At 43.3% G+C, this 27,606-nt stretch overlaps 1 protein-coding gene, 1 long non-coding RNA gene and 1 pseudogene across 2 annotated transcripts; 1 reads left to right on the top strand and 2 right to left on the bottom strand.

Annotated features, from left to right (window-relative positions):
- The first annotated feature begins 3,559 nt into the window (after positions 1 to 3,559).
- LOC124005016 lies at positions 3,560 to 10,780 on the top strand. Its single transcript, XR_006833550.1, has 3 exons — positions 3,560 to 3,594; positions 3,817 to 3,939; positions 10,277 to 10,780. It is a non-coding gene; the product is annotated as an uncharacterized LOC124005016 (long non-coding RNA).
- Positions 10,781 to 11,579: 799 nt separating this feature from the next.
- On the bottom strand, positions 11,580 to 18,028 carry LOC124004714 (carcinoembryonic antigen-related cell adhesion molecule 5-like). Its single transcript, XM_046313429.1, has 11 exons — positions 17,829 to 18,028; positions 17,139 to 17,389; positions 16,699 to 16,974; positions 16,007 to 16,258; positions 15,567 to 15,842; positions 14,875 to 15,126; positions 14,493 to 14,768; positions 13,991 to 14,242; positions 13,152 to 13,430; positions 12,598 to 12,855; positions 11,580 to 12,366 (listed from the first exon to the last, which is right to left on the bottom strand). Exons 1-11 carry the CDS (start codon positions 17,888 to 17,890, stop codon positions 12,287 to 12,289), a joined length of 2,514 nt encoding a protein of 837 aa, XP_046169385.1. The 5' UTR covers positions 17,891 to 18,028; the 3' UTR covers positions 11,580 to 12,286.
- Positions 18,029 to 18,380: 352 nt separating this feature from the next.
- Positions 18,381 to 26,600, bottom strand: LOC124004713 (annotated as a pseudogene).
- Positions 26,601 to 27,606: the final 1,006 nt, after the last annotated feature.

The following is a 27,606-nucleotide window of genomic DNA, read 5'->3' as shown; positions in this document are numbered from 1 at the left end:
ACGTGATTCAACTAATCAAAGACTAGATCATGGATTGGAACAAAAGTCTGTACTAAAAGCAGCGAATGTGCTAAAAGCCTGTACTCTTGTGGCTCTCCAGGACCAGGGTTTTTACCTCTGATGTAGTGAGTGGGTCATTGGCCATCAGTTCTCCATCAGTTGGTATTCAGTTTTCAGCCTGTTTCTCCAGCAGGCCCTTGAGGTGGGCGTGTAGCGGCTGGCACACTGCCTGGTAGCCCTGAGGGGTGAGGTGGAGGAAGTCATACAGGTCCTGGTGGGAGATGCTGCCGTCCGAGTGCACAAAGCCGGGGTCAACGTTGAGGAGGGAGGCGTGGGGGAGAGAGGACACTGCATCCTTGACCAGCTTGTTGACCTGGGCGTTCCTCTCCCGCAGGGGGTTGGGCATCATACCCCTGGGCAGCACTCCCTGTGGTTGGAAACATACATGATAGCACAGGAGGCTGCTGAGGGGAGAACGGTTCATAATAATGTTCGGAATGGAGCATATGGAATGGCATCAAACACCTGAAAACCATGTGTTAGATACAATACCTTGCTATGTGTGGATAGTATGCATCCCCTTCCCCTCAAGAATGGTCTACCATATAGCCAGTTATGCATGGTTCAACGAATTTGTGGCCACCAGACAGATTTTGACAGCGATGCAAAAAAAAGAGAGGCTACAAGGACAAAACTCTTGATGCTGCAATTATGAAAATATCTCAAATGTAGAATTACTGATGCTAGCATTGGATGTGCTCGTGGAAGCAGACAACTTGTGTTGTTGACAGGTGAAGGTGTAGTACTGCTGGAAGTAACAGTACTACCAGTAGAGCTGGTATGTGTCTCTATGGATGCATAACAACTTGTGTTGTTGACAGGTGAATGTGTAGTACTGCTGGTAGTAGCAGTAGAGCTGGTATGTGTCTCTATGGACGCAGGCCTTACTTTTTTTTAACCATTTATACATTTTCAAGCAAACGGAATGAGCAGCAGCTATGTTTGGCTACATATGGACCGTTAGTGGAATTCCAGCGAGAGAGTAATGGTTAATGTGGTTGGATGTTAATTATTTGACGAGGCTACCTGTATTTGACATTGTGTTGTTATTTTGCTGAATACTAGATTTGACAATTTTTTTGGGGGCAGTGAAACGAGGCTACTCAGGCGAGAAAGAAATCTCTCCCAAATGTATAGCCCCATTGGAAAATATAAATGGACTATTTTAAAATGTGAATAATTTATTATTATTATTATTATTATTATTTAAAAAATATATATGTGTGAATGACATTGTTATTTGGAGTACCCTCAACATCAGTTTGGGAATACCTGTTCTATTGCAAACTGTCTGGGACTCATTGTTGTTAACCTGTTTATACTCAAATACACTCACAGACATTTTACTTACTAAGTCAAATTGTCATATTGTCATATTGTGACCAGCTTATAGACCACCAGTGGGGGTTCCTTGAAGAGGTGTGCAATTTTTTTTGTCTGATTGCAGTGCTTTTTAAGAATTGCTTTAATTTTCTCTGAACCCTTGGTGTACTTGGTGCAAAAGACGGTTGCGCTGTTTTTCTTCTTTTATTGAGTTTTTAGTAACTCCTCTCTTGGTTTTTGAGATATTTTCATAATTGCAGCATCAAGAGTTTTGTCCTTGTAGCCTCTCATTTTTCATTTATCTGTCTTTTTTTTGCATCGCTGTCAAAATCTGTCTGGTGGCCACAAATTCGTTGAACCATGCATAACTGGCTATATGGTAGACCGTTCTTGAGGGGAAGGGGATGCATACTATCCACACATAGCAAGGTATTGTGTCTGTGGGCTTTGTGTGTAAGTCTGTGTGTAATGCATCATTCTCTTTGATGATCCAGGTAGTTTATTTTTCTCTCATCAGTCTGCATGGTGAATTTGAGGTATTCAGAGCCCTTGTTTACTATAGTTTGGAATTAATTTAGTTCCTGCTGACTTCCTTCCCAGAGCACAAAGACATCATCTGTGTATCTCTTCCATAGGAGGATTTGAGAAAGTAGGGGTTTGTCTCTGTTTTGTAAAGGAGTGCTTCCTCAAATTGTTCCACATACATGTTTGCATAGTTGGGGGAAAAAGGGGAGCCCATGGCTACACCCTGAATTTGAAGGAAAAAGTCTGACTCAAATACAAAGTAGTTATTGGATAATATCAGTTCAGTAATTTGTAAGATGCAATCATTGGATGGAGCAAGGGGAGTTGAAGGACGTGTTGTAGCACCTGCAAGCCTCCAGTGTGTGGGATGTTAGTGTACAAGCTCTCCACATCAAAAGTGGCCAGCAGGGTGCCCTTTGGTATCCTTCCTAAATTCAGTTTGCGATAGAAGTTACCTTTAGATGGTTGTCGGCGACATTCATTCACATAGTAACATTTGTTTTGTATACAAAATGACACCCATTCCAAATGGGATCTACAAATGTGGCTCATGCGCACAATGCAATAGCACTATTAAAAACATCCTTCTTCAGACACCTGCATACAGGTAGAAAAATCCCTGTTAGGGGTATCATCTCATGCAAGACCAAGGGAGTAATCTATCTCATCACCAGGTTCATGTGGAAACGCCTAAGTAGTGTTGAAATGGTTGTTGACATGCTGAACAATCCTAAGGATGGAGCATTTCAGCGTGATATAGTTTAATGGGGTAGGGGGATTGGGGAGGGTTTTTTGGGGAAGGGGGAGGGTGTGGTAGAAGTTAGTACAGATGTTTTTGGTATTTTATTTGAATGGTAGTACAGAATTGGGCAGAACGTGATTGATTGTACATTCCAGCACGGTAAGTGGCACCATGCACTTTAAACGTTTGTTTTCAGAACGCCATGATATCATAGAAGAAAGTGTGGTGATATATTGTAACTCGATCTGGAGGAATACGAAGATGTGAGGAGAATTTATTTCAAAGAGCACTCCATGAGCCACGCCCCAATGGGCAGAGCTAGGCATGTTGGAATGGGACAAGTTATAAAATTATATAATTGTACAATGGGTTGGCCGTGGGTTCTGTGTAATCTAGTTAGGCTAATATATTTGAGACCAGTGTATTGCAGTTAATTTAGTCTTTGACTTAGTAAGTCAAATATTTTTGAGTGTATTTGAGTATTCACAGGTAAACAACAATGAGTCCCAGACAGTTTGCAATAGGACATACCAGAGGGGGGCATCGTTTACTAAGCTGCCTATATTATTGGGATCATCTGGTTACCACCAGCGTTTGTAATACCTTGAGTTTGTTGACCAGTGGATGCCTTTTCATAAAGAGATGTATTTAGAGCATTCATGTATTTCTAAGTAGCAGCAACATCAGCCAGGGAAACTAATTGTTCTCACCTTGAAAGAACATTCCGATTTTTCTGTCTGACTGTGGTGCTCTTTACCACTGGTGGTAACTAGTTGCATGACTGAGGAACAGCTGCTATGTTATTCTAGCTGACATACTAATGTTGTGTTGATGTGTCTTTGTCAGATGTTCTTCACACTCTCAACTTTGGGGTGGGAGGTGACACAACATAGAATGCCTTGTGGAGAATGAGCAATGGAGAGTTGGCCCACATCAGCCCAAAGGTATGTATACACAAAGACAACACGTTAGTATATTACATTAGAGTTGATCATACACTACTCATTGTTCAGATTTAAACCCTAATGGCTGCACAGATCCATGGTCTCAAGCCTGTTCCCAGGCCAAAAAGCACTTTCAGTATCAGTCATTGAAAATGCTTTTAAATGAAGTGGTATGAATGAAACTGCCCACCAAGTTGATGTTTGTGCCTCTGCCTCCACCAGGTTGTGGTGCTGTGGGTGGGAACCCATAATCACGGTCACACTGCAGAACAGATCTGTGGAGGCATTATGGCCATAGTCCAAATCATCAAGGATAAGCTGCCGAAGGCTTACACTCTCGTACTGGTGGGTTTTTCTTCCTCTTCTACCACATGTGATTTAAACCGTTGTAATAGGAAATGTTTGATTAATCATTTTCCTGTATGTGATTCACTGTTACTAAGTACTGATGTTCCTTCTTTTGACCTGTTCAACTGCCAGAATCAAATGAAAGTAAGCCTTTCACGGTAAGGTCTACACCTGTTGTTTCTGGCATGTGACAAATTGCATTTGATTTGATTTGTTCCCATTGATCATCCTTGAGATGTTTCTACAACTTGATTTGAGTTCACCTGTGGTAAATTCAATTGATTGGACATGATTTGGAAAGGCACACATCAGTCTATATAAGGTCCCACAGTTGACAGTGCATATCAGAGCAAAAACCAAGCCATGAGGTTGAAATAATTGTCCGTAGAGCTCGGAGACAGGATTGTGTCAAAGCACAGATCTGGGCACGGGTACCAAAAATGTCTGCAGCATTGAAGGTCCCCAAGAACACAGTGGCCTCCATCATTGTTAAATTGAAGAAGGTTGGAACCACCAAGATTCTTCCTAGAGCTGGCTGCCTTGCCAAAGTAAGCAATCAGGGCAATGGGCCTTGGTCAGGGAGGTGACCAGAACCCGATGGTCTCTGACTGTTAGAGTCGTGTGTGTATAGGTGGCAGAGAAGTCAGGCTCAGGAGAGTCAAACGGAGTGTATGTAAATGGAGTCTTTTAATATAATACATGCTCCAAACACTAAATATGTACATACATAAACTGTGTGTCTGTGTGCTCCAAGATGGCGTAGCAGTAAGACGTCCTGTCGTGTCGTGTTCCTTGTATATATCTTTTTTATTTTTTAAAATGTATTTATTTATTTTTCGTTTTTACATATTTTTCTTCGCATATCTTTTAAAACATTTGACTAAATCTCAGCTTCTAAATACTCTCCTGCAACCCGCCTCACCCAATGTAGCTATTTTTCCTAAAGTATTTATAATTACTTCGGACCCGGAACCCCTCAACTGAAGCTAGCCAGCTAACTACCAGCTATGCTAGCGGTCTTTAGCTAACCGGTCATCAGCTAACCTTTAGCTCGGAAAGCTCTCGCCAGTTCGAACAACGCGACTCTAACCAGAGCATTAACGGACCTATTTATTTTTTTATCCCCGGATTCCCACCGCAAACGGAACATTTTTCAGCTGGATCTTCACAACTAGCTATCTAGCTAAACCGCAACCCTGGATGATTACTCCTGGCTAGCGTTTCCACCCACTTAGCTTGAAGCTAGCCCGGCCAGAGCCCCTGTGCTACCACCGTAGCATACTCCTGTGCTACAATACCCGGACCCATGACCGGTCTATCGATGTCACCGCATGAAGAGGAATAAACAGACTCACCCCACCGCGACGTCCCCCAAAGGCTAACTCTCTAGCCCTTGCTATCTCCTTGCTTGCTAATTCGGCCTGCTAACTGCTAGCTTGTTTAGCCCCGGTCCGCCAACTGCTACCTTGTTTAGCCCCGGCCTACTAACTGTTAGCTTGTTAGCACAGGCCTGCTAACCGTCTGAATCGGCGCGTCCCAAACACTCACTGGACCCATATTTACATTTCTATCTCTTTTCGATTTTTAATTTGTTTATACCTTCCGGTAACCTGCCTCACCCAATGTGATACGGAATCGCTATGATTTTTAATTTTTAGAACACACTCAAGAACCTCCAGAAGCTAACCAGCTAACTAGCTACAAGCTATTTAGTCATTGTTAGTTTTTTAAAACCTGGACAACACTCGCCAGTCCAGCTTCCCTGCCCCATCCACCGCTGCCCCCTGGACACTGATCACTAGGCTACATAGCTGATGCACGCTGGACTGTCCATTAATCACGGTACTCCATTCTGCTTGTTTATGTTTTATCTGTCGGTCCCGTTGCCTAGTCAACGCCATTTTACCTGCTGTTGGTGTGCTAGCCGATTAGCTGTTGTTGTCTCACCTACTGTTTTAGCTAGCTCTCCCAATTCAACACCTGTGATGACTATATGCCTTGCTGTATGTCTCTCTCAAATGTCAATATACCTTGTATACTGTTGTTCAGGTTAGTTATCATTGTTTTAGTTCACAATGGAGCCCCTAGTTCCACTCTTCATACCCCTGATACCTCCTTTGTCCCACCTCCCACACATGCGGTGACCTCACCCATTACAACCAGCATGTCCAGAGATACAACCTCTCTCATCATCACCCAGTGCCTGGGCTTACCTCCGCTGTACCCGCACCCCACCATACCCCTGTCTGCGCATTATGCCCTGAATATATTCTACCATGCCCAGAAACCTGCTCCTCTTATTCTCTGTCCCCAACGCTCTAGGTGACCAGTTTTGATAGCCTTTAGCCGCACCCTCATACTACTCCTTCTCTGTTCCGCGGGTGATGTGGAGGTAAACCCAGGCTCTGAAGTAAACCCAGGCTCAAACCCACCCTCATAGACGTCATCCTGACCAACTGGCCCTCCAAATACACCTCCGCTGTCTTCAATCAGGATCTCAGCGATCACTGCCTCATTGCCTGTATCCGCTACGGAGCCGCAGTCAAACGACCACCCCTCATCACTGTCAAACGCTCCCTAAAACACTTCTGTGAGCAGGCCTTTCTAATCGACCTGGCCCGGGTATCCTGGAAGGACATTGACCTCATCCCATCAGTTGAGGATGCCTGGTCATTCTTTAAAAGTAACTTCCTCACCATTTTAGATAAGCATGCTCCGTTCAAAAATGGAGAACTAAGAACAGATACAGCCCTTGGTTCACTCCAGACCTGACTGCCCTCGACCAGCACAAAAACATCCTGTGGCGAACTGCAATAGCATCGAATAGTCCCCCGCGATATGCAACTGTTCAGGGAAGTCAGGAACCAATACACGCAGTCAGTCAGGAAAGCTAAGGCCAGCTTCTTCAGGCAGAAGTTTGCATCCTGTAGCTCCAACTCCAAGAAGTTCTGGGACACTGTGAAGTCCATGGAGAACAAGAGCACCTCCTCCCAGTTGCCCACTGCACTGAGTCTAGGTAACACGGTCACCACCAATAATAATAATCCATGATTATCGAAAACTTCAACAAGCATTTCTCAACGGCTGGCCATGCCTTCCGCCTGACAACTCCAACCTCGGCCAACAGCTCCGCCCCCCCCCCCCCACAGCTACTCGCCCAAGCCTCTCCAGGTTCTCCTTTACCCAAATCCAGATAGCAGATGTTCTGAAAGAGCTGCAAAACCTGGACCCGTACAAATCAGCTGGGCTTGACAATCTGGACCCTCTATTTCTGAAACTATCCGCCGCCATTGTCGCAACCCCTATTACCAGCCTGTTCAACCTCTCTTTCGTATCGTCTGAGATCCCCAAGGATTGGAAAGCTGCCGCAGTCATCCCCCTCTTCAAAGGGGGGAGACACCCTGAACCCAAACTGTTACAGACCTATATCCATCCTGCCCTGCCTATCTAAGGTCTTCGAAAGCCAAGTCAACAAACAGGTCACTGACCATCTCAAATCCCACCGTACCTTCTCCGCTGTGCAATCTGGTTTTCGAGCCGGTCACGGGTGCACCTCAGCCACACTCAAGGTACTAAACAATATCATAACCGCCATCAATAAAAGACAGTACTGTGCAGCCATCTTCAACGACCTTTCCAAGGCTTTCGACTCTGTCAATCACCATATTCTTATCGGCAGAATCAGTAGCCTCGGTTTTTCGGATGACTGCCTTGCCTGGTTCACAAATTACTTTGCAGACAGAGTTCAGTGTGTCAAATCGGAGGGCATGCTGTCCGACTCTTTTCTCTGTATATATCAATGATGTTGCTCTTGCTGCGGGCAATTCCCTGATCCACCTCTACGCAGACGACACCATTCTATATACTTCCGGCCCGTCCTTGGACACTGTGCTATTTAACCTCCAAACGAGCTTCAATGCCATACAACACTCCTTCCGTGGCCTCCAACTGCTCTTAAACGCTAGTAAAACCAAATGCATGCTTTTCAACCGATCGCTGCCTGCTCCCGCATGCCCGACTAGCATCACCACCCTGGATGGTTCCGACCTTGAATATGTGGACATCTATAAGTACCTAGGTGTCTGGCTAGACTGTAAACGCTCCTTCCAGACTCATATCAAACATCTCCAATCGAAAATCAAATCAAGAGTCGGCTTTCTATTCCGCAACAAAGCCTCCTTCACTCACGCCGCCAAACTTACCCTAGTAAAACTGACTATCCTACCGATCCTCGACTTCGGCGATGTCATCTACAAAATTGCTTCCAACACTCTACTCAGCAAACTGGATGCAGTTTATCACAGTGCCATCTGTTTTGTCACAAAGCACCTTATACCACCCACCACTGCGACTTGTATGCTCTAGTCGGCTGGCCCTCGCTACATATTCGTCGCCAGACCCACTGGCTCCAGGTCATCTACAAGTCCATGCTAGGTAAAGCTCCGCCTTATCTCAGTTCACTGGTCACGATGGCAACACCCATCCGTAGCACGCGCTTCAGCAGGTGTATCTCACTTATCATCCCTAAAGCCAACACCTCATTTGGCCGCCTTTTCGTTCCAGTACTCTGCTGCCTGTGACTGGAACCAATTGCAAAAATCGCTGAAGTTGGAGACTTTTATCTCCCTCACCAACTTCAAACATCTGCTATCTGAGCAGCTAACCGATCGCTGCAGCTGTACATAGTCTATTGGTAAATAGCCATCCATTTTCACCTACCTCATCCCCATACTGTTTTTATTTATTTACTTTTCTGCTCTTTTGCACACCAATATCTCTACCTGTACATGACCATCTGATAATTTATCACTCCAGTGTTAATCTGCAAAATTGTAATTATTCGCCTACCTGCTCATGCCTTTTGCACACAATGTATATAGACTCCCCTTTTTTTCTACTGTGTTATTGACTAATTGTTTACTCCATGTGTAACTCTGTGTTGTCTGTTCACACTGCTATGCTTTATCTTGGCCAGGTTGCAGTTGCAAATGAGAACTTGTTCTCAACTAGCCTACCTGGTTAAATAAAGGTGAAATAAAAAATTATAAAAAAAAAAAAAAATAAACTAAAATGGGTACGAGGACCCGTCGCGCACCTATACAACATAAAACAACACTTGACATAAAACAATATCTGACAAAGACATGAGGGGAAACAGAGGGTTAAATACACAACAGGTAATGAATGGGATTGAAAACAGGTGTGTGTGAAGACAAGACAAAACCAATGGAAAATGAAAAATGGATCAATGATGGCTAGAAGGCCGGTGACGTCAACCACCGAGCACTGCCCGAACAAGGAGAGGCAACGACTTCGGTAGAAGTCGTGACACTGACAGAGCTGCAGAGTTCCTCTGTCGAGATGGGAGAACCTTCCAGAAGGACAACCATCTCTGCAGCACTCCACCAATCAGGCCCATATGGTAGTGGCCAGACGGAAGCCACTCCTCAGTAAAAAGCACATCCACTTGGAGTTAGCCAAAAAGCACCTAAAGGACTTTCAGACCATGAGAAACAAGATTCTCTGGTTTCATGTATCCAAGATTGAAATCTTTGGGCTGAATGCCTTGCGTCACATGTGGAGGAAACCTGGCACCATCTATACGGTGAAGCATGGGGGTGGCAGCATCATGCTTTGGGGATGTTTTTCAGCAGCAGGGACTGGGAGACTAGTCATGATCGAGGGAAAGATGAACGGAGCAAAGTACAGAGAGATCCTTGTTGAAAACTTGCCCCAGAGTGCTCAGGACCTTAGACTGGGGCAAAGGTTCACCTTCCAACAGGACAACAACCCTAAGCACACAGCCAAGATAATGTCGAAGTTGCTTTGGGACAAGTCTCTGAATGTCCTTGAGTGGCCCAGCCAGAGCCCAGACTTGAACCTGATCAAACATCTCTGGAGAGACCTGAAAATAGCTGTGCAGTGACGCTCCCCATCCAACCTGACAGAGCTTGATGATCTGCAGAAAAGAATGGGAGAAACTCCCCACATACAGCTGTGCCAAGATTTCAGCGTCATACCCAACCAGATTCAAGGCTGCAATCGCTGCCAAAGGTGCTTCAACAAATGACTGAGTAAATTGTTTGAATACTTATGTAAATGTGATATTTAAATGTTTTTTTTATACATTTGCAAACAAATCTTTAAAAAACTGTTTTGTCATTATGGGGTATTGTGTGCAGATTGATGAGGGAAAAAATGATTGAATCCGTTTTAGAATATGGCTGTAACGTAACAAAATGTAAAAAATGTCAAGGGGTCTGAATACTTTCCAAGTGCACTGTACATATCCATTCTGATCAACCTTTCTCTCTCTCTTATCCTCTCTACCAAGGGGTTGCTGAACTGATGTACACAGTTCAGGTGTCAGTGCCACGACAGTGGAGGACCCAGGGAGAATTGGAGACCAGATCAACCCCCCCATAGACACCATGACAGACTGTGTGACTGTAAGGGTGCGTTATTAGGAAGTCATTGCTATTTGTCCAGTAAGTGGATACAATCCTAGCCTGCTTGTCAGTCTGTTTCTGACAGCCCATGATAGTAATATTTTGGGATGTCAATTAGTTTGCAGAAACTGAATGGCACTCAGACTAATACAGCAGTTTACTTTGTGTCACTTCGGGAGGAGGAGAGAGGGTTTGAGTGGAGGCTGCCTCTGCCAGGAGTCTGCCAAATCCTACCACAAGCCCAGGAAGGCCTGTAAGTAGTCCTGTGTTTCTGTAACACTAACAGCAGTACATTGAAGAGTTTCTACAATGCCTGTTACAGTGGAATCTCTCAAAGTCACCAATCTGTGTATCTCTCTCCCATCCTATTCTCTCCGACCTATACACAATCCAGTTGTGGAAATGTGCCTAAGGAAAGGATTCCAGAATTAGTGGAAATGCCAGAAGATCATGGAAAGGGTAGAAAGGTCAAAGGGTGATCAAGGCAAAAAGAGTTGACCTTTAATCTCATGTTTCTTGCTCAAGAACCATGACTCGTTTTTTAATAAAAATGTATTATTATATAATTATACTCCTTTGTAATATACATTTTTTATAAACAGTTTCAATATGTGTGTGGAGTGATATCCAATGTATTATTTCAGTGTTTTATCATCCCTCTGCTTCTACTTTACTAGATCCACACATTTATTTGCATTTTACCCCTTTTTCAATCTTGTCTCATCGCTGCAATTCCCCAAAGGAGGCAAAGTTCGAATCATGCATTTTACAAAACATGACCTGCTAGATCACGCTTCTTAACACCCGCCCGCTTAACCCGGAAGCCACAGCAATATGTCAGAGGTAACACACATTTAACCTGACAACCAAGGTCAGACTACAGGTGCTCGGCCTGCACAAGGAGTCGCTAGAGCACGATGAGCCAAGTGAAGCCTCCCCCCTCTGGCCAAACCCTCCCCTAACCCGGACGAACCTGGGACAATTGTACGCCGCCCTGTGGGACTCCCGATCACGTCTGGTTGTGATACAGCTCAGGATGGAACCTGGGTCTGTGGTCATGCCTCTAGTGCCTGCGATGCAGTGCCTTAGACAGCTGCGCAACTTGGGAGGCCCAAGAACCACATTTATTCACAGCGATTCTGACAATAAAGAAATCACCCAAGATTGCACCATTCAGTAATACAGGGGTGAAAAGACAGCACTTTATTTAAGACTATAATTAATGAAGAGGAAATATAAATATAAGACAATAGCACAAGCCTGCATCTCCTCTGAGGATTTACAAGCTTATACAGTGTTTAATGTGAATAACAACCCATGTTAAACATAAACACCAGCTGAATGTATTATAGTTTGAAACATTTTAACTTTAAGGTATTTATAAGTTAAATAAACCAGAATTTGTGCTTGAACAGTGTTTACATACATCATCAAACACAGAAAGGGCAATAGTCACAGTCATAAGGGCAGTGAATATCTAAGAACATTTCATTAGAAACAGAAATAGGCAACGCAGCTGAGCAGTGGATGTTTGCCCCTTCAATGACCATGTTGAAGACCAGTTTTCAAGATTTTGGTTGTTATTTATAGAGATGATTGACATATAAACACACTGTAGAGGTGGGTTCTATTCTAAGGGGATAGATCCCTCCCATCTGACCTCTTGTTGACTCTCTCCTCACAATCTAAAAGCATTGGAAAGGAGCTGAGCATACTAAATCCAGCCCTATGGTGACAAGATGGGGCAATTAAAAAATCGACAATACCACTTATTCCTATCCAGTCCTTTTTCAGATCAACAATCTGAGTCAGTGAGGGTAGAGGAAAGGGAGTTATTGGCTCCCAACCAGCAGACAGACATGCAGTGTGCTTACTGTGGTGGTCTCAGTGCTTGATCAGAGGCAGAGAGAGAGAGCTAGCAGGGCTGTTAGCATCAGACCAACTCTGGCCTGGAATGGAGGGGCATTCGAGTGGCCTGGGAGAGAAAGGAGAGGTTTTAATTAAAAAAAATGGTTTTTACTCCTGTCTGTACCCCCCAGTTCACCAGATGTCTTTATTGCATTTCCATGATGCATGAAAATGATCATTGCACAAACAAGTACACAAACTAGAACCAAATTAAATTCAACAAAATAAAAACAACTTTGTGACATTTAATTACTCAGTACGTCCCACCTAGGTCTTACTGCAACAGCCTCCCACTTACCAGTAACATCCAGACTAATGGTCTTGGACATTGAGATGTTGGTCACAGGGTTCTTGGCCACACAAGTGTAGTCCCCTGCATTCTCCAAGGAGGCAATAACAGATTTCATAGGTCCAGTCCCAAGCACTGATTGATTGTTGAATTTCCACCCGTACTCGCTGATTGGCCGGGAGTCGGCAGAGCACTTCAGTGTAACTGTGGTTACTGAGCCAATCACCACTGAGACTGGGCCAGAGATATTCACACTCTTAGGGCCATCTACAGAAGAGGTTTAGAAAGGGGGGTCATAATTGGGAAAAGCCTAAATTGGACACTTGGGACATCCAAATTTACGTCACCCATTGAAGTTGAAATGTAAAATGGCTAAGGTAAGGGTTAAGGTTAGGACTAGGTAAAGGTTAAGGTAGGGATAGGGATTAAGGTTAGGGTTTAAGCTAGGGACATCCCAAGTATCCCGGATAGCATTAACCATCATACCAGTGGTGGGTTTCTGACTGCTTCTGCATAATATAAAGGTGTATCTTTTAAAATATTACTAAAACGCTAGTACTTACAGTTCACCAGTAGCTGGTATTTAGGGCTGGTGTTTGGACCAAAGAGGTTGGTGGCGACGCACTGATAGTTTCCATCGTTAGACACCTTGACTGGACTGAAGTGCAAAGAGTTGTTAGAGATGGTGATGTCAGAGTTCAAGGTGTTGTTCAGGACCAGAGACAGGTTGTCCTTCATCCAGTAGATGGTGTCATAGTGCCCGGTGACATCACAGGTGAGAGTTAGGTTGTCAGATGCTATTGGTAATTTGTTTAGTTTCACCGTCACCGACGTTATAGCCTCTGTGAGGAGAGAGGATGAGTATTGCTTTATGTACAGTATCAATATATGTAATTTGATAAAATGGTTAGTTCCAGCGACGCAATAGTTGGATATATAAAACAAATGGTTGTACGATCTGATGGATTGTAAATGACTGTTTTATGTTACTGTTTTAGATATTTCCTGTTTAATATCATTATTTCCTGTTGGTATGCATAGATTGTTTTGACATCTTTAGAGATTGAAAGTAGTGTTAGGTTCAAACTCTGTGTATGAGAAGAGTTGAATTATTTAGTGGACTGCAGTGGACTGTCGGAATGTGTACTCCCAAGGCCTCTCCTGACTGAGGAGCACAGATAAATCCAGGTTGATGGAAAAGTACATCTTTGTGGAAGGAGGGGGTGAGAGCTCAAGGTATAAGTGGACACTGCACTGTATTGCATTGATGTATTTAGCTGTACTCTTCACTGAGTAAAGATTTTAAATGTTTGGGCTCTTTTGTATGATAAGTATGTCTATTGTAATTCTTACTAGATTGTAAATTAACACAACAGAGCAAATAATCTGAGGTCTGACTTACCAATGATGGTGAGCATCTTGGAGACAGTGCTGTTTCTGACAGTGAGGTTGTTGAAGGCCACACAGGTGTACTCCCCATGACTGGCTAAGGTCAGTGGGCCTGTCTTATACACTGAGCCAGCCGCCACCTGGGAGCCATTGAAGAACCAGCTAAACTGGCTGGGAGGCTGAGAGGAGGCAGTACAGTTGAAGGTCACGATGTATCCTGTCATCGCTATATCTGGACTCATGATAACAGGTCTCTCTGGACCATCTGGGAAACACAAGACAATGAAGATATTGAATGATATTAGCTACTAGAACTGCCATTAGGACATTTCCCATGGTTTGACCCATGCAACACCCAACCATCCCCATGGCTTTATTACATTGGTGCCAGAAGTGAGATTAAAACCTACCCGAATTCCATTACTATGAATTCCATCTTGCCCTCATTATAGGTCAAAATTAGAATTAAATTGGCAGATATCAATTTTGGATTTTGTGCCATAATAACCACTCACAGTTGATGATCAGTCTGTATTCTGTGCTGGTCATGTTGCTGAGGGGGTTGTAGGCAGAACACTTATAGTCTCCTTTGTCAGAATGCTGGACAGAGTTGAAGGTCAGTGTATTATTGTCAATAGAGAAGTCTGTTCTGTTATCAGCATACAGAGGCAAGCCGTTCTTCATCCAGTGAATGGAGTAAATGGTTCCAGTGGTCTCACAGGTCAGAGAGAATGTCTGGTTCAGTATTGGCTGGGATCCCATGGCTTTCACCATGGTCATGGTGACTGGTTCTGTGAAGAAAATGTCAGAGTATCACAAGAATGTTGACTTCAATTACTGTAAGTTGAATGGCCTATATCTACAAGTTAAACAGTTTAGATGTATCTTACGTCTTACCAACAACAGTGAGCATCTTGGAGACAGTTCTGTTTCTGCCAGTGAAGTTGTTGAAGGCCACACAGGTGTACTCCCCATGACTGGCTAAGGTCAGTGGGCCAGTCTCATACACTGAGCCAGTCTCCACCGGGGAGCCATTGAAGAACCAGCTGAACTGGCTGGGAGGCTGAGAGGAGGCAGAGCAGTTGAAGGTCAGGTTGTGCCCTGTTTCTCCTAATGCTGGTCCTGTTATAACAGGCATCTCTGGTCCATCTATAATACAAAAGACAAACAGCTAGTCCCAACATCTGACTGTCACTCAATAGAGGTTATTGGCAAGACGTTCAAAAGTCATCAAAATATGTTAATAGTGTTAGAGGTGGGATTGAAACATTTACATTGACTTTACTACAATATTTAAAAAGGAAGTTCTCAAAGAATCCACATTAAGCCTTAGGGTTAAAGTTGAACATTATAGCGTTTGTGAACCACACTCTTAGACAAAAATGTGCCATCTAAAACCATAAATGGGTTCTTTGGCTGGTCCAATAGAAGAACCCTTTGAAGAACCCCTTTTGGTTCTAGGTAGAACCGTTTTGGGTTCCATGTAGAACCCTTTCCACAGAGGGTTCTACATGGAACCCAAAAGGGTTATCGTATGGGGACAGCCGCAGAACCCATTTGGAACCCTTTTTTTCTATGAGTGTACTCACAGTTGACGATCAGTCTGTAGTTTGAGCTGGTCATGTTGCTGAGGGGGTTGGAAGCAGAACATTGATAGTCTCCGATGTCAGAATCCTGGACATAGTTGAAGGTCAGTGTATTGTTGTTCATAGAGAAGTCTGTTCTGTTATCAGCATACAGAGGCAAGCCGTTCTTCATCCAGTGAATGGAGTAAACCGTTCCAGCGGTCTCACAGATCAGAGAGAATCTCTCGTTCAGTATTGGCTGGGCTCCAATGACTTTCACCATGGTCATGGTCACAGGTGCTGTGGAAAGCAGATGAAATGTGTTTTCTGCACTTTATATCTCAACTTCCATCTCATTATTCTGTAGGTTCAACAGCACTTGGGCTGTGTCTAAAACCAAATGAACATAAACAAAGTAAAGCAAGTTTTAGTCCCTTGATTTTAAGAAGCAGTTACTGACTCACCAATGATGGTGAGCATCTTGGAGACAGTGCTGTTTCTGCCAGTGATGTTGTTGAAGGCCACACAGGTGTACTCCCCATGACTGGCTAAGGTCAGTGGGCCAGTCTCATACACTGAGCCAGTCTCCACCGGGGAGCCATTGAAGAACCAGCTGAACTGGCTGGGAGGCTGAGAGGAGGCAGAGCAGTTGAGGGTCAGGTTGTGTCCTGTTTCTCCTAATGCTGGTCCTGTTATAACAGGCATCTCTGGTCCATCTATAATACAAAAGACAAACAGCTAGTCCCAACATCTGACTGTCACTCAATAAAGGTTATTGGCAAGACGTTCAAAAGTCATCAAAATATGTTAATAGTGTTAGAGGTGGGATTGAAACACTTACATTGACTTTACTACAATATTTAAAAAGGAAGTTCTCAAAGAATCCACATTAAGCCTTAGGGTTAAAGTTGAACATTATAGCGTTTGTGAACCACACTCTTAGACAAAAATGTGCCATCTAAAACCATAAATGGGTTCTTTGGCTGGTCCAATAGAAGAACCCTTTGAAGAACCCCTTTTGGTTCTAGGTAGAACCGTTTTGGGTTCCATGTAGAACCCTTTCCACAGAGGGTTCTACATGGAACCCAAAAGGGTTATCGTATGGGGACAGCCGCAGAACCCATTTGGAACCCTTTTTTTCTATGAGTGTACTCACAGTTGACGATCAGTCTGTAGTTTGAGCTGGTCATGTTGCTGAGGGGGTTGGAAGCAGAACATTGATAGTCTCCGATGTCAGAATCCTGGACATAGTTGAAGGTCAGTGTATTGTTGTTCATAGAGAAGTCTGTTCTGTTATCAGCATACAGAGGCAAGCCGTTCTTCATCCAGTGAATGGAGTAAACCGTTCCAGCGGTCTCACAGGTCAGAGAGAATCTCTCGTTCAGTATTGGCTGGGCTCCAATGACTTTCACCATGGTCATGGTCACAGGTGCTGTGGAAAGCAGATGAAATGTGTTTTCTGCACTTTATATCTCAACTTCCATCTCATTATTCTGTAGGTTCAACAGCACTTGGGCTGTGTCTAAAACCAAATGAACATAAACAAAGTAAAGCAAGTTTTAGTCCCTTGATTTTAAGAAGCAGTTACTGACTCACCAATGATGGTGAGCATCTTGGAGACAGTGCTGTTTCTGCCAGTGATGTTGTTGAAGGCCACACAGGTGTACTCCCCATGACTGGCTAAGGTCAGTGGGCCAGTCTCATACACTGAGCCAGTCTCCACCGGGAGCCATTGAAGAACCAGCTGAACTGGCTGGGAGGCTGAGAGGAGGCAGAGCAGTTGAGGGTCAGGTTGTGTCCTGTTTCTCCTAATGCTGGTCCTGTTATAACAGGCATCTCTGGTCCATCTATAATACAAAAGACAAACAGCTAGTCCCAACATCTGACTGTCACTCAATAGAGGTTATTGGCAAGACGTTCAAAAGTCATCAAAATATGTTAATAGTGTTAGAGGTGGGATTGAAACATTTACATTGACTTTACTACAATATTTAAAAAGGAAGTTCTCAAAGAATCCACATTAAGCCTTAGGGTTAAAGTTGAACATTATAGCGTTTGTGAACCACACTCTTAGACAAAAATGTGCCATCTAAAACCATAAATGGGTTCTTTGGCTGGTCCAATAGAAGAACCCTTTGAAGAACCCCTTTTGGTTCTAGGTAGAACCGTTTTGGGTTCCATGTAGAACCCTTTCCACAGAGGGTTCTACATGGAACCCAAAAGGGTTATCGTATGGGGACAGCCGCAGAACCCATTTGGAACCCTTTTTTCTATGAGTGTACTCACAGTTGACGATCAGTCTGTAGTTTGAGCTGGTCATGTTGCTGAGGGGGTTGGAAGCAGAACATTGATAGTCTCCGATGTCAGAATCCTGGACATAGTTGAAGGTCAGTGTATTGTTGTTCATAGAGAAGTCTGTTCTGTTATCAGCATACAGAGGCAAGCCGTTCTTCATCCAGTGAATGGAGTAAACCGTTCCAGCGGTCTCACAGGTCAGAGAGAATCTCTCGTTCAGTATTGGCTGGGCTCCAATGACTTTCACCATGGTCATGGTCACAGGTGCTGTGGAAAGCAGATGAAATGTGTTTTCTGCACTTTATATCTCAACTTCCATCTCATTATTCTGTAGGTTCAACAGCACTTGGGCTGTGTCTAAAACCAAATGAACATAAACAAAGTAAAGCAAGTTTTAGTCCCTTGATTTTAAGAAGCAGTTACTGACTCACCAATGATGGTGAGCATCTTGGAGACAGTGCTGTTTCTGCCAGTGATGTTGTTGAAGGCCACACAGGTGTACTCCCCATGACTGGCTAAGGTCAGTGGGCCAGTCTCATACACTGAGCCAGTCTCCACCGGGGAGCCATTGAAGAACCAGCTGAACTGGCTGGGAGGCTGAGAGGAGGCAGAGCAGTTGAGGGTCAGGTTGTGTCCTGTTTCTCCTAATGCTGGTCCTGTTATAACAGGCATCTCTGGTCCATCTATAATACAAAAGACAAACAGCTAGTCCCAACATCTGACTGTCACTCAATAGAGGTTATTGGCAAGACGTTCAAAAGTCATCAAAATATGTTAATAGTGTTAGAGGTGGGATTGAAACATTTACATTGACTTTACTACAATATTTAAAAAGGAAGTTCTCAAAGAATCCACATTAAGCCTTAGGGTTAAAGTTGAACATTATAGCGTTTGTGAACCACACTCTTAGACAAAAATGTGCCATCTAAAACCATAAATGGGTTCTTTGGCTGGTCCAATAGAAGAACCCTTTGAAGAACCCCTTTTGGTTCTAGGTAGAACCGTTTTGGGTTCCATGTAGAACCCTTTCCACAGAGGGTTCTACATGGAACCCAAAAGGGTTATCGTATGGGGACAGCCGCAGAACCCATTTGGAACCCTTTTTTTCTATGAGTGTACTCACAGTTGACGATCAGTCTGTAGTTTGAGCTGGTCATGTTGCTGAGGGGTTGGAAGCAGAACATTGATAGTCTCCGATGTCAGAATCCTGGACATAGTTGAAGGTCAGTGTATTGTTGTTCATAGAGAAGTCTGTTCTGTTATCAGCATACAGAGGCAAGCCGTTCTTCATCCAGTGAATGGAGTAAACCGTTCCAGCGGTCTCACAGGTCAGAGAGAATCTCTCGTTCAGTATTGGCTGGGCTCCAATGACTTTCACCATGGTCATGGTCACAGGTGCTGTGGAAAGCAGATGAAATGTGTTTTCTGCACTTTATATCTCAACTTCCATCTCATTATTCTGTAGGTTCAACAGCACTTGGGCTGTGTCTAAAACCAAATGAACATAAACAAAGTAAAGCAAGTTTTAGTCCCTTGATTTTAAGAAGCAGTTACTGACTCACCAATGATGGTGAGCATCTTGGAGACAGTGCTGTTTCTGCCAGTGATGTTGTTGAAGGCCACACAGGTGTACTCCCCATGACTGGCTAAGGTCAGTGGGCCAGTCTCATACACTGAGCCAGTCTCCACCGGGGAGCCATTGAAGAACCAGCTGAACTGGCTGGGAGGCTGAGAGGAGGCAGAGCAGTTGAGGGTCAGGTTGTGTCCTGTTTCTCCTAATGCTGGTCCTGTTATAACAGGCATCTCTGGTCCATCTATAATACAAAAGACAAACAGCTAGTCCCAACATCTGACTGTCACTCAATAGAGGTTATTGGCAAGACGTTCAAAAGTCATCAAAATATGTTAATAGTGTTAGAGGTGGGATTGAAACATTTACATTGACTTTACTACAATATTTAAAAAGGAAGTTCTCAAAGAATCCACATTAAGCCTTAGGGTTAAAGTTGAACATTATAGCGTTTGTGAACCACACTCTTAGACAAAAATGTGCCATCTAAAACCATAAATGGGTTCTTTGGCTGGTCCAATAGAAGAACCCTTTGAAGAACCCCTTTTGGTTCTAGGTAGAACCGTTTTGGGTTCCATGTAGAACCCTTTCCACAGAGGGTTCTACATGGAACCCAAAAGGGTTATCGTATGGGGACAGCCGCAGAACCCATTTGGAACCCTTTTTTCTATGAGTGTACTCACAGTTGACGATCAGTCTGTAGTTTGAGCTGGTCATGTTGCTGAGGGGTTGGAAGCAGAACATTGATAGTCTCCGATGTCAGAATCCTGGACATAGTTGAAGGTCAGTGTATTGTTGTTCATAGAGAAGTCTGTTCTGTTATCAGCATACAGAGGCAAGCCGTTCTTCATCCAGTGAATGGAGTAAACCGTTCCAGCGGTCTCACAGGTCAGAGAGAATCTCTCGTTCAGTATTGGCTGGGCTCCAATGACTTTCACCATGGTCATGGTCACAGGTGCTGTGGAAAGCAGATGAAATGTGTTTTCTGCACTTTATATCTCAACTTCCATCTCATTATTCTGTAGGTTCAACAGCACTTGGGCTGTGTCTAAAACCAAATGAACATAAACAAAGTAAAGCAAGTTTTAGTCCCTTGATTTTAAGAAGCAGTTACTGACTCACCAATGATGGTGAGCATCTTGGAGACAGTGCTGTTTCTGCCAGTGATGTTGTTGAAGGCCACACAGGTGTACTCCCCATGACTGGCTAAGGTCAGTGGGCCAGTCTCATACACTGAGCCAGTCTCCACCGGGGAGCCATTGAAGAACCAGCTGAACTGGCTGGGAGGCTGAGAGGAGGCAGAGCAGTTGAGGGTCAGGTTGTGTCCTGTTTCTCCTAATGCTGGTCCTGTTATAACAGGCATCTCTGGTCCATCTATAATACAAAAGACAAACAGCTAGTCCCAACATCTGACTGTCACTCAATAGAGGTTATTGGCAAGACGTTCAAAAGTCATCAAAATATGTTAATAGTGTTAGAGGTGGGATTGAAACATTTACATTGACTTTACTACAATATTTAAAAAGGAAGTTCTCAAAGAATCCACATTAAGCCTTAGGGTTAAAGTTGAACATTATAGCGTTTGTGAACCACACTCTTAGACAAAAATGTGCCATCTAAAACCATAAATGGGTTCTTTGGCTGGTCCAATAGAAGAACCCTTTGAAGAACCCCTTTTGGTTCTAGGTAGAACCGTTTTGGGTTCCATGTAGAACCCTTTCCACAGAGGGTTCTACATGGAACCCAAAAGGGTTATCGTATGGGGACAGCCGCAGAACCCATTTGGAACCCTTTTTTCTATGAGTGTACTCACAGTTGACGATCAGTCTGTAGTTTGAGCTGGTCATGTTGCTGAGGGGGTTGGAAGCAGAACATTGATAGTCTCCGATGTCAGAATCCTGGACATAGTTGAAGGTCAGTGTATTGTTGTTCATAGAGAAGTCTGTTCTGTTATCAGCATACAGAGGCAAGCCGTTCTTCATCCAGTGAATGGAGTAAACCGTTCCAGCGGTCTCACAGGTCAGAGAGAATCTCTCGTTCAGTATTGGCTGGGCTCCAATGACTTTCACCATGGTCATGGTCACAGGTGCTGTGGAAAGCAGATGAAATGTGTTTTCTGCACTTTATATCTCAACTTCCATCTCATTATTCTGTAGGTTCAACAGCACTTGGGCTGTGTCTAAAACCAAATGAACATAAACAAAGTAAAGCAAGTTTTAGTCCCTTGATTTTAAGAAGCAGTTACTGACTCACCAATGATGGTGAGCATCTTGGAGACAGTGCTGTTTCTGCCAGTGATGTTGTTGAAGGCCACACAGGTGTACTCCCCATGACTGGCTAAGGTCAGTGGGCCAGTCTCATACACTGAGCCAGTCTCCACCGGGGAGCCATTGAAGAACCAGCTGAACTGGCTGGGAGGCTGAGAGGAGGCTGAGCAGTTGAATGTCACGATGTGTCCTGTCTTTGCTATATCTGGACTAGTTACATCAGGTTTCTCTGGTCCAACTGTTAAAAACAAGACAGTATGGTTTAGCCTTATGGTCTTACTATTTTGTCAAAGAATAGTAAGTATGTAGCCTTAGAACAGCTCATTGGTGCAAGAGCCTATATCCTGTTAATGTTGCGTGTTGCAGTTTGATGTATAAGTACATCCCCTGGACAGGACACTAGTTTTTCACAGGCCCTTACCCCCAATATATCTCCTCAGTGCTGAGTGCCAAGTAAAGACACATTGGGTCCCATTATTACAGTTGTTGGTATGACTCATCCAGGGATCAAGCTCCCAGTGGTGGAAAAATAACCCAATTGTCATACTCAAGTAAAAGTGAAAGTCACCCAGTAAAAAAACTACTTGAGTAAAAGTCTAAAAGTATTTGGTTTTAAATCTACTTAAGTATCAATTGTAAATGTGATTGCTAAAATATGCTTAAACTTCATAGGGCTAGGCCCCTTTTTTGATCAATTTCCACCTGAATGACCTGCCCAGAGTAAACTGCCTGTTGCTCAGGCCCTGAAGCCAGGATACGCATATAATAGGTACCCTTGGAAAGAAAACACTTTGAAGTGTTTAGAAATGTGAAACTAATGTAGGAAAATATAACACTATAGATATGGTAGGAGAAAAGACAAAGACAAACCAACCAGAATTTATTTATTTTTTAGAGACCATCCTTTTAGAATGGCAAGTAAAAGGTCATATTGACAATTAGCTCCCTGGATGCAATTCCTATGGCTTCCACAGGGTGTCAGCAGTGTATGTTCAAGGTTTCAGACTTGTAATTTCAAAAACGAATAAGAAATATCAGTTTTAGTACAGGGACACAGTCTTGGAAATTCGTGTTTGCGCGTGCCATGAAGACAGGATGCACCTGCTAAAATCGATTTCCTATTGAACATTCTTCTTTCCGTAAGAAATATTATAGTTTGATTACTTTTTAGGGTATCTGAGGAGTGAATATACATTTATTTTGACTTGTTGAAACAAAGTTTAGGGGTAGATTTGTGGATTCTTTTCTCTGCATGTGGAACGAGTGGATTACTCAAATCGATGGCGCCAACTAAACTGACTTTTTGGGATATAAAGAAGGATTTTATCTAACAAAACAACACTACATGTTATAGCTGGGACCCTTTGGATGACAAATCAGAGGAAGATTTTAAAAAAGAAAGTAAATATTTAATCGCTATTTGTGAATTTCTGAAACCTGTGCTGTGGAAAATATCTTTTTGTGGGGCGCCGTCCTCAAACAATTGCATTTCATGTTTTTGCTGTAATAGCTACTGTAAATCGGACAGTGCAGTTAGATTAACAAGAATTAAAGCTTTCAACCGATGGAAGAGACATATGTTAACAAACCAGACGGGACAATTTTCTTGTTTAAAAATATTGCAGATAGCCAGGGGCAAACTCAAACATCATGTACAAACCAGGCATTTGTGCTTAGTTAGTCCGCCAGATCAGTGGCAGTAGGGATGACCAGGCATGTTCTGTTGATAAGTGCATGAATTGTACCATTTCTCTGTCCTGCTTAGCATTCAAAATGTAACAAGTACTTTCGGGTGTCAGGGAAAATGTAAGGAGTAAAAAGTACATCATTTTATTTAGGATTGTAGTGGAGTAAAAGTTGTCCAAAATATAAATAGTAAAGTACAGATACCCCAAAAAACGACATAATTATTTTTACTTAAGTACTTTACACCTCTGCAAGCTCCCAACCTTCTAATCTCAGGGCAGATACTCTAACTATAAAGCCACTGAATTGGTTTTATCAGACAAAGATGACCAGCTCTTGTAATACTCACAGTTCACCACAAGTGTGTATGTCATGCTGGTCTTGTTACTGACAGCATTAAAGGCCTCACAGAGATATTCTCCACTGTCAGAAAACTGGATTGGGTTGATAACCATTGTCTTGTTGTCCGTAGAGAAGAATGTTCTGTTGTTTAGGGAGATGACCTGGCCGTCAATTAACCAGTGAATGTAGTCTACAGGTCCAGTCACCTCACACCGCAGAGTGAACGACTGATCCAGTATCGGTGGCTTCCCATCACGGTTCAACGACACCGCTGATATCGGCTCTATGGTGAAAAGAAGAGGAAGAGTACTTCACTCGATCGGTGGAAAAAATACCATTATATAAATTTGTATTCATAACCATCAATAATCAAATATTCACTACCAACTATACGACATTTCGTAACGATGAATGTTGCCTTACCCACAACCTTTATCATTGTGGTCATGGTGGCGTATCGGAGTGTGACATTGTTGTAGGCTAAGCAGGTGTAACTTCCTGTCTGGTTCTCCCTGGTGTTCTGCAGGCTCAGCTGTGGACTTTGCTCGTTGAGGAACATTCCATTAAACCTCCACTTGTAGGACACAGCGGGTTTGGACTGAGCGGAGCAGGACAGAGTGATGTCAGAGCCCGTCTTGTAGGCTGTATGTCCTATGATCATCTCAGGAACTACCATCATGGTGAGGTTACTTGGGCCATCTATGGGAGGAACGAATAACAATGAAGTGTTGGGTAAACATTACCTAGAATATGTTTCCGTCCTGCTCTATTGTGCAGGCTGAGGAACTAAACACAGTGTACTCATGATCCATGCAAATAATGACCTGGATCATGTGATCACAGAGGAATGATTTGGGAAGAAAATAGGCATATTACATCATTGCATAGAATGCTGGCTCTCAATGACAAGGTACAATCCATGTCTGTTGTGTTTGACTCATGTGTACTGCATACTCTGATACTCACATCTAACATTGAGGCCAATGGGCTGGCTGGTGCCATTGTTGATTCCATTGATGACCTCACATCTGAACGGCCCTTCGTCGTAACGTGTCACACTGACTATGGAGAGAGTGCTGTTCCCAACACCAAGCCAAACATGGTCACTGGGTGCAACCTCTGAGCTGCCATTCATCCAGCGGTAGGAGAGGGAGGTGCCAGAGGAGACGGAGCAGGTGAAAATGACAGTGTCGTTTAATTCCACTAGATCAGTGGCGTTGGCCCTTAGAGTCACGTTTGAAATGGGCTCTGTGGGTGAGAGAGTAGATGGCAGTCAAGATAAGATGGATGTGTCTCAAGAAAGGTTTTTGTGTGTGTTACTGAATTACAACCATATAGTTGCTATTTCTTTCACAGTGTAACACTTGTTTTGGAAATCAATCTAAATATGCTATTTTGTTTACTTATCATAAAGACCAGGTTTCATGATTGAGCCCTGTTAAACCCTTAGTGTCTTTGAAAACGTAAAACGTAAAATGTATTGTGTAAGTCTTATCTGAAATTGAAAATAACAGTTTGCTCATACTCTGTGATCTGTATAAGGTATTAATTATGAAGGTCAACTTCACTATAGGTTCAGAAAACATAGACATTTTTAAGAGTTAGCTTTCCATGTCAGGAAAATTACTTTTATTATTATGACAGAGATCAAACATTGATAGATAATGTACCTGCATCAGTGGAGGCTGCTGAGGGGAGAACGGCTCATAATAATGGCTGGAATGGAATGGAATCAAAACCATGGTTTTCCTATGTTTGATACCATTCCATTCACTTCATTACACTCAATTCCAGCCATTATTATTAGCTGTCCTTCCCTCGTCAGCCTCCTCTGATGTGCAAGCATGTTTGCATGTGAACCTGCGTGCAAGTAAGTATGTGAATGGGCAAGTAAGTGTGCAGGTGAGCATGTGTGCGAGGAAGTGACCATGTGTGCCAGTGAGAGGGAGTCTACCATCATAGAAAGCTAAACAGTCAGGCAGAGGTTAGTTCCTTACCCTGGACAGACAAGGTCACCACAGCGGTCAGGACTGGCTCCATTCCCTGCACGGTATACAGACCTGAGTCGTTGAGTTGGAGAGAGCTTATGGACAGCTCTGAGGAGGAGCAGTTGAATGAGACTCTGCCTTGATAACTTGTACTCACTATACTGCCATCAGGATAGAAAAGTACAATGGTTGTAGTTTCATATGACCAGGTCCCTATGTTGATGGGGCTTTCGGGAACTAGGTTCAGTGTGACATTACTGCCCACAGCTAAGGGGTTCATCGAGGGAACCACCACCTGGCCAGAGACATCTAGAAGAGGATGGTTTGATGAGTTTAGTTCATATATTGATATATTATTAATCAGTACAAAAGTCTTTAAAGTCCTTTAAATATTTTAATTGAAATTAATCAAATCTTCAGACTATGTCACTTTAACAGAAATATAAGCTTTTGTTTTCAAATTAGTGTCTTCAAGATGAACGCACAATGTACAACATGACCTAGTATCTATGTCTAATGTCTACTCTAGACATTGGTTGGTTTTCAATGTCAGATAAATAGAAACCTCCATCTTTCTGACTTGATACTGTTTGACTGAAGTGCATCAACCAAACAGAGACATTTGAACAACCTGTTACTTATCTAACAAAGCGTGTGTGACTTATTGCACAAATAAGCATCAATATATTTCCAGAACGAGCTTATCGTCCAACGTACCTGTATTGAAGTTGAGCAGCACCAGGATGAGAACCCACACCAGAGGATGGTCCATAGTTCTGCCACTTCAAACACCACGGATCAGATATGAACGAGACACTTTCCTATGCACCAAATGACTGTCCAGACTTCTTGATAAATCCAAACATGTCGATACTGCACAGTCACAGTCTCCTCTCAATCAGCAAATATTTATTCAGGGTCTTGTAATGGTGCTGGAGTCAGGTGGTGCAAATGTACCTACCCACCCTACCTGTCGCCAGAACACACACACCTACCCAACTACCCACGCCTACCTATGCCCACATACATTTTTCCCACTGTGTTTTTTGTTGACACACAGGGGTGTTTTCATGGTTTACTGTAAATCTGATCAACTCTGTCTTTCCTATACAGGTCCTGGGAGAAGGCTGTATGGTACATGGCCAATGAGGCCGGGGATAGGTCCTCTGATGCTGTCGAAACTCATGATCCATCCACAGCGGCTAAGGCAATGTGCGCTCATAATACACTGTTCCCATTGAACCTGTCAAGAAAACACTTACAGAGCTGTGAAAAGTATTTGCCCCCTTTCTGATTTTCTATATTTTTGCATAGTTTTGATATGGAATGTTATCAGATCTTCAACCGAAACCCAATTTTAGAAAAAGGGAACCCGAGTTTACAAATAAGAAAATAAATTGATACTTATTTTATGTATTTAATTAAAAAAGATATGCAGCACCCAATTCCCCCGTGTGAAAAAGTAATTGCTCCTTTACACTCAATAACTGGTCGTGCCAACTTTAGCTGCAATGACTCCAACCAAACACTTCCTGTAGTTGTTGATCAGTCTCTCACCTCATTTTGGAGGAATTTTGGCCCACTCTTCCATCCAGAACTGCTTTAACTCAGAGACCTTTTGGAGTTTTCAAGCATGAACTGCTCGTTTCAAGTCCTGCCACAGCATCTCAATTGGGATTAGGTCTGGACTTTGACCATTCCAAAACATCAAATTGTGTTCTGCAACAATGACTTGCTACATGACCCAGCTGCTCTTCAGCTTCAGCTCACAGCCAGATGCCCTGATATTCTCCTGTAGAATTATCTGATACAGAGCAGAATTCATGGTTCCCTCTGATAAGGCAAGTCGTCCAGATCCTGAGGCACCAAAGCATCTCCAAATCATCACACTACCGCTATCATGCTTGACCATTGGT

This window comes from Oncorhynchus gorbuscha, linkage group LG19 (genome assembly GCF_021184085.1).
Source record: "Oncorhynchus gorbuscha isolate QuinsamMale2020 ecotype Even-year linkage group LG19, OgorEven_v1.0, whole genome shotgun sequence".
Taxonomy (NCBI): domain Eukaryota; kingdom Metazoa; phylum Chordata; class Actinopteri; order Salmoniformes; family Salmonidae; genus Oncorhynchus; species Oncorhynchus gorbuscha.
The sequence above is the reverse complement of the archived record's forward strand: the minus strand, read 5'-3'. Positions and strand labels throughout refer to the sequence as shown.

Excerpts from the sequence above, each read along its gene's own strand:
- LOC124004714 (XM_046313429.1), bottom strand. The coding sequence starts at position 17,890 with ATGTTCTGCTTCCAACCCCCTCAGCAACATGACCAGCTCAAACTACAG. Across the intron at positions 16,259-16,698 it reads CTACAGACTGATCGTCAACT|ATGGACCAGAGATGCCTGTT; the intron begins GTGAGTACACTC and ends TTTGTATTATAG. Across the intron at positions 15,843-16,006 it reads CAAGATGCTCACCATCATTG|CACCTGTGACCATGACCATG; the intron begins GTGAGTCAGTAA and ends TGCTTTCCACAG.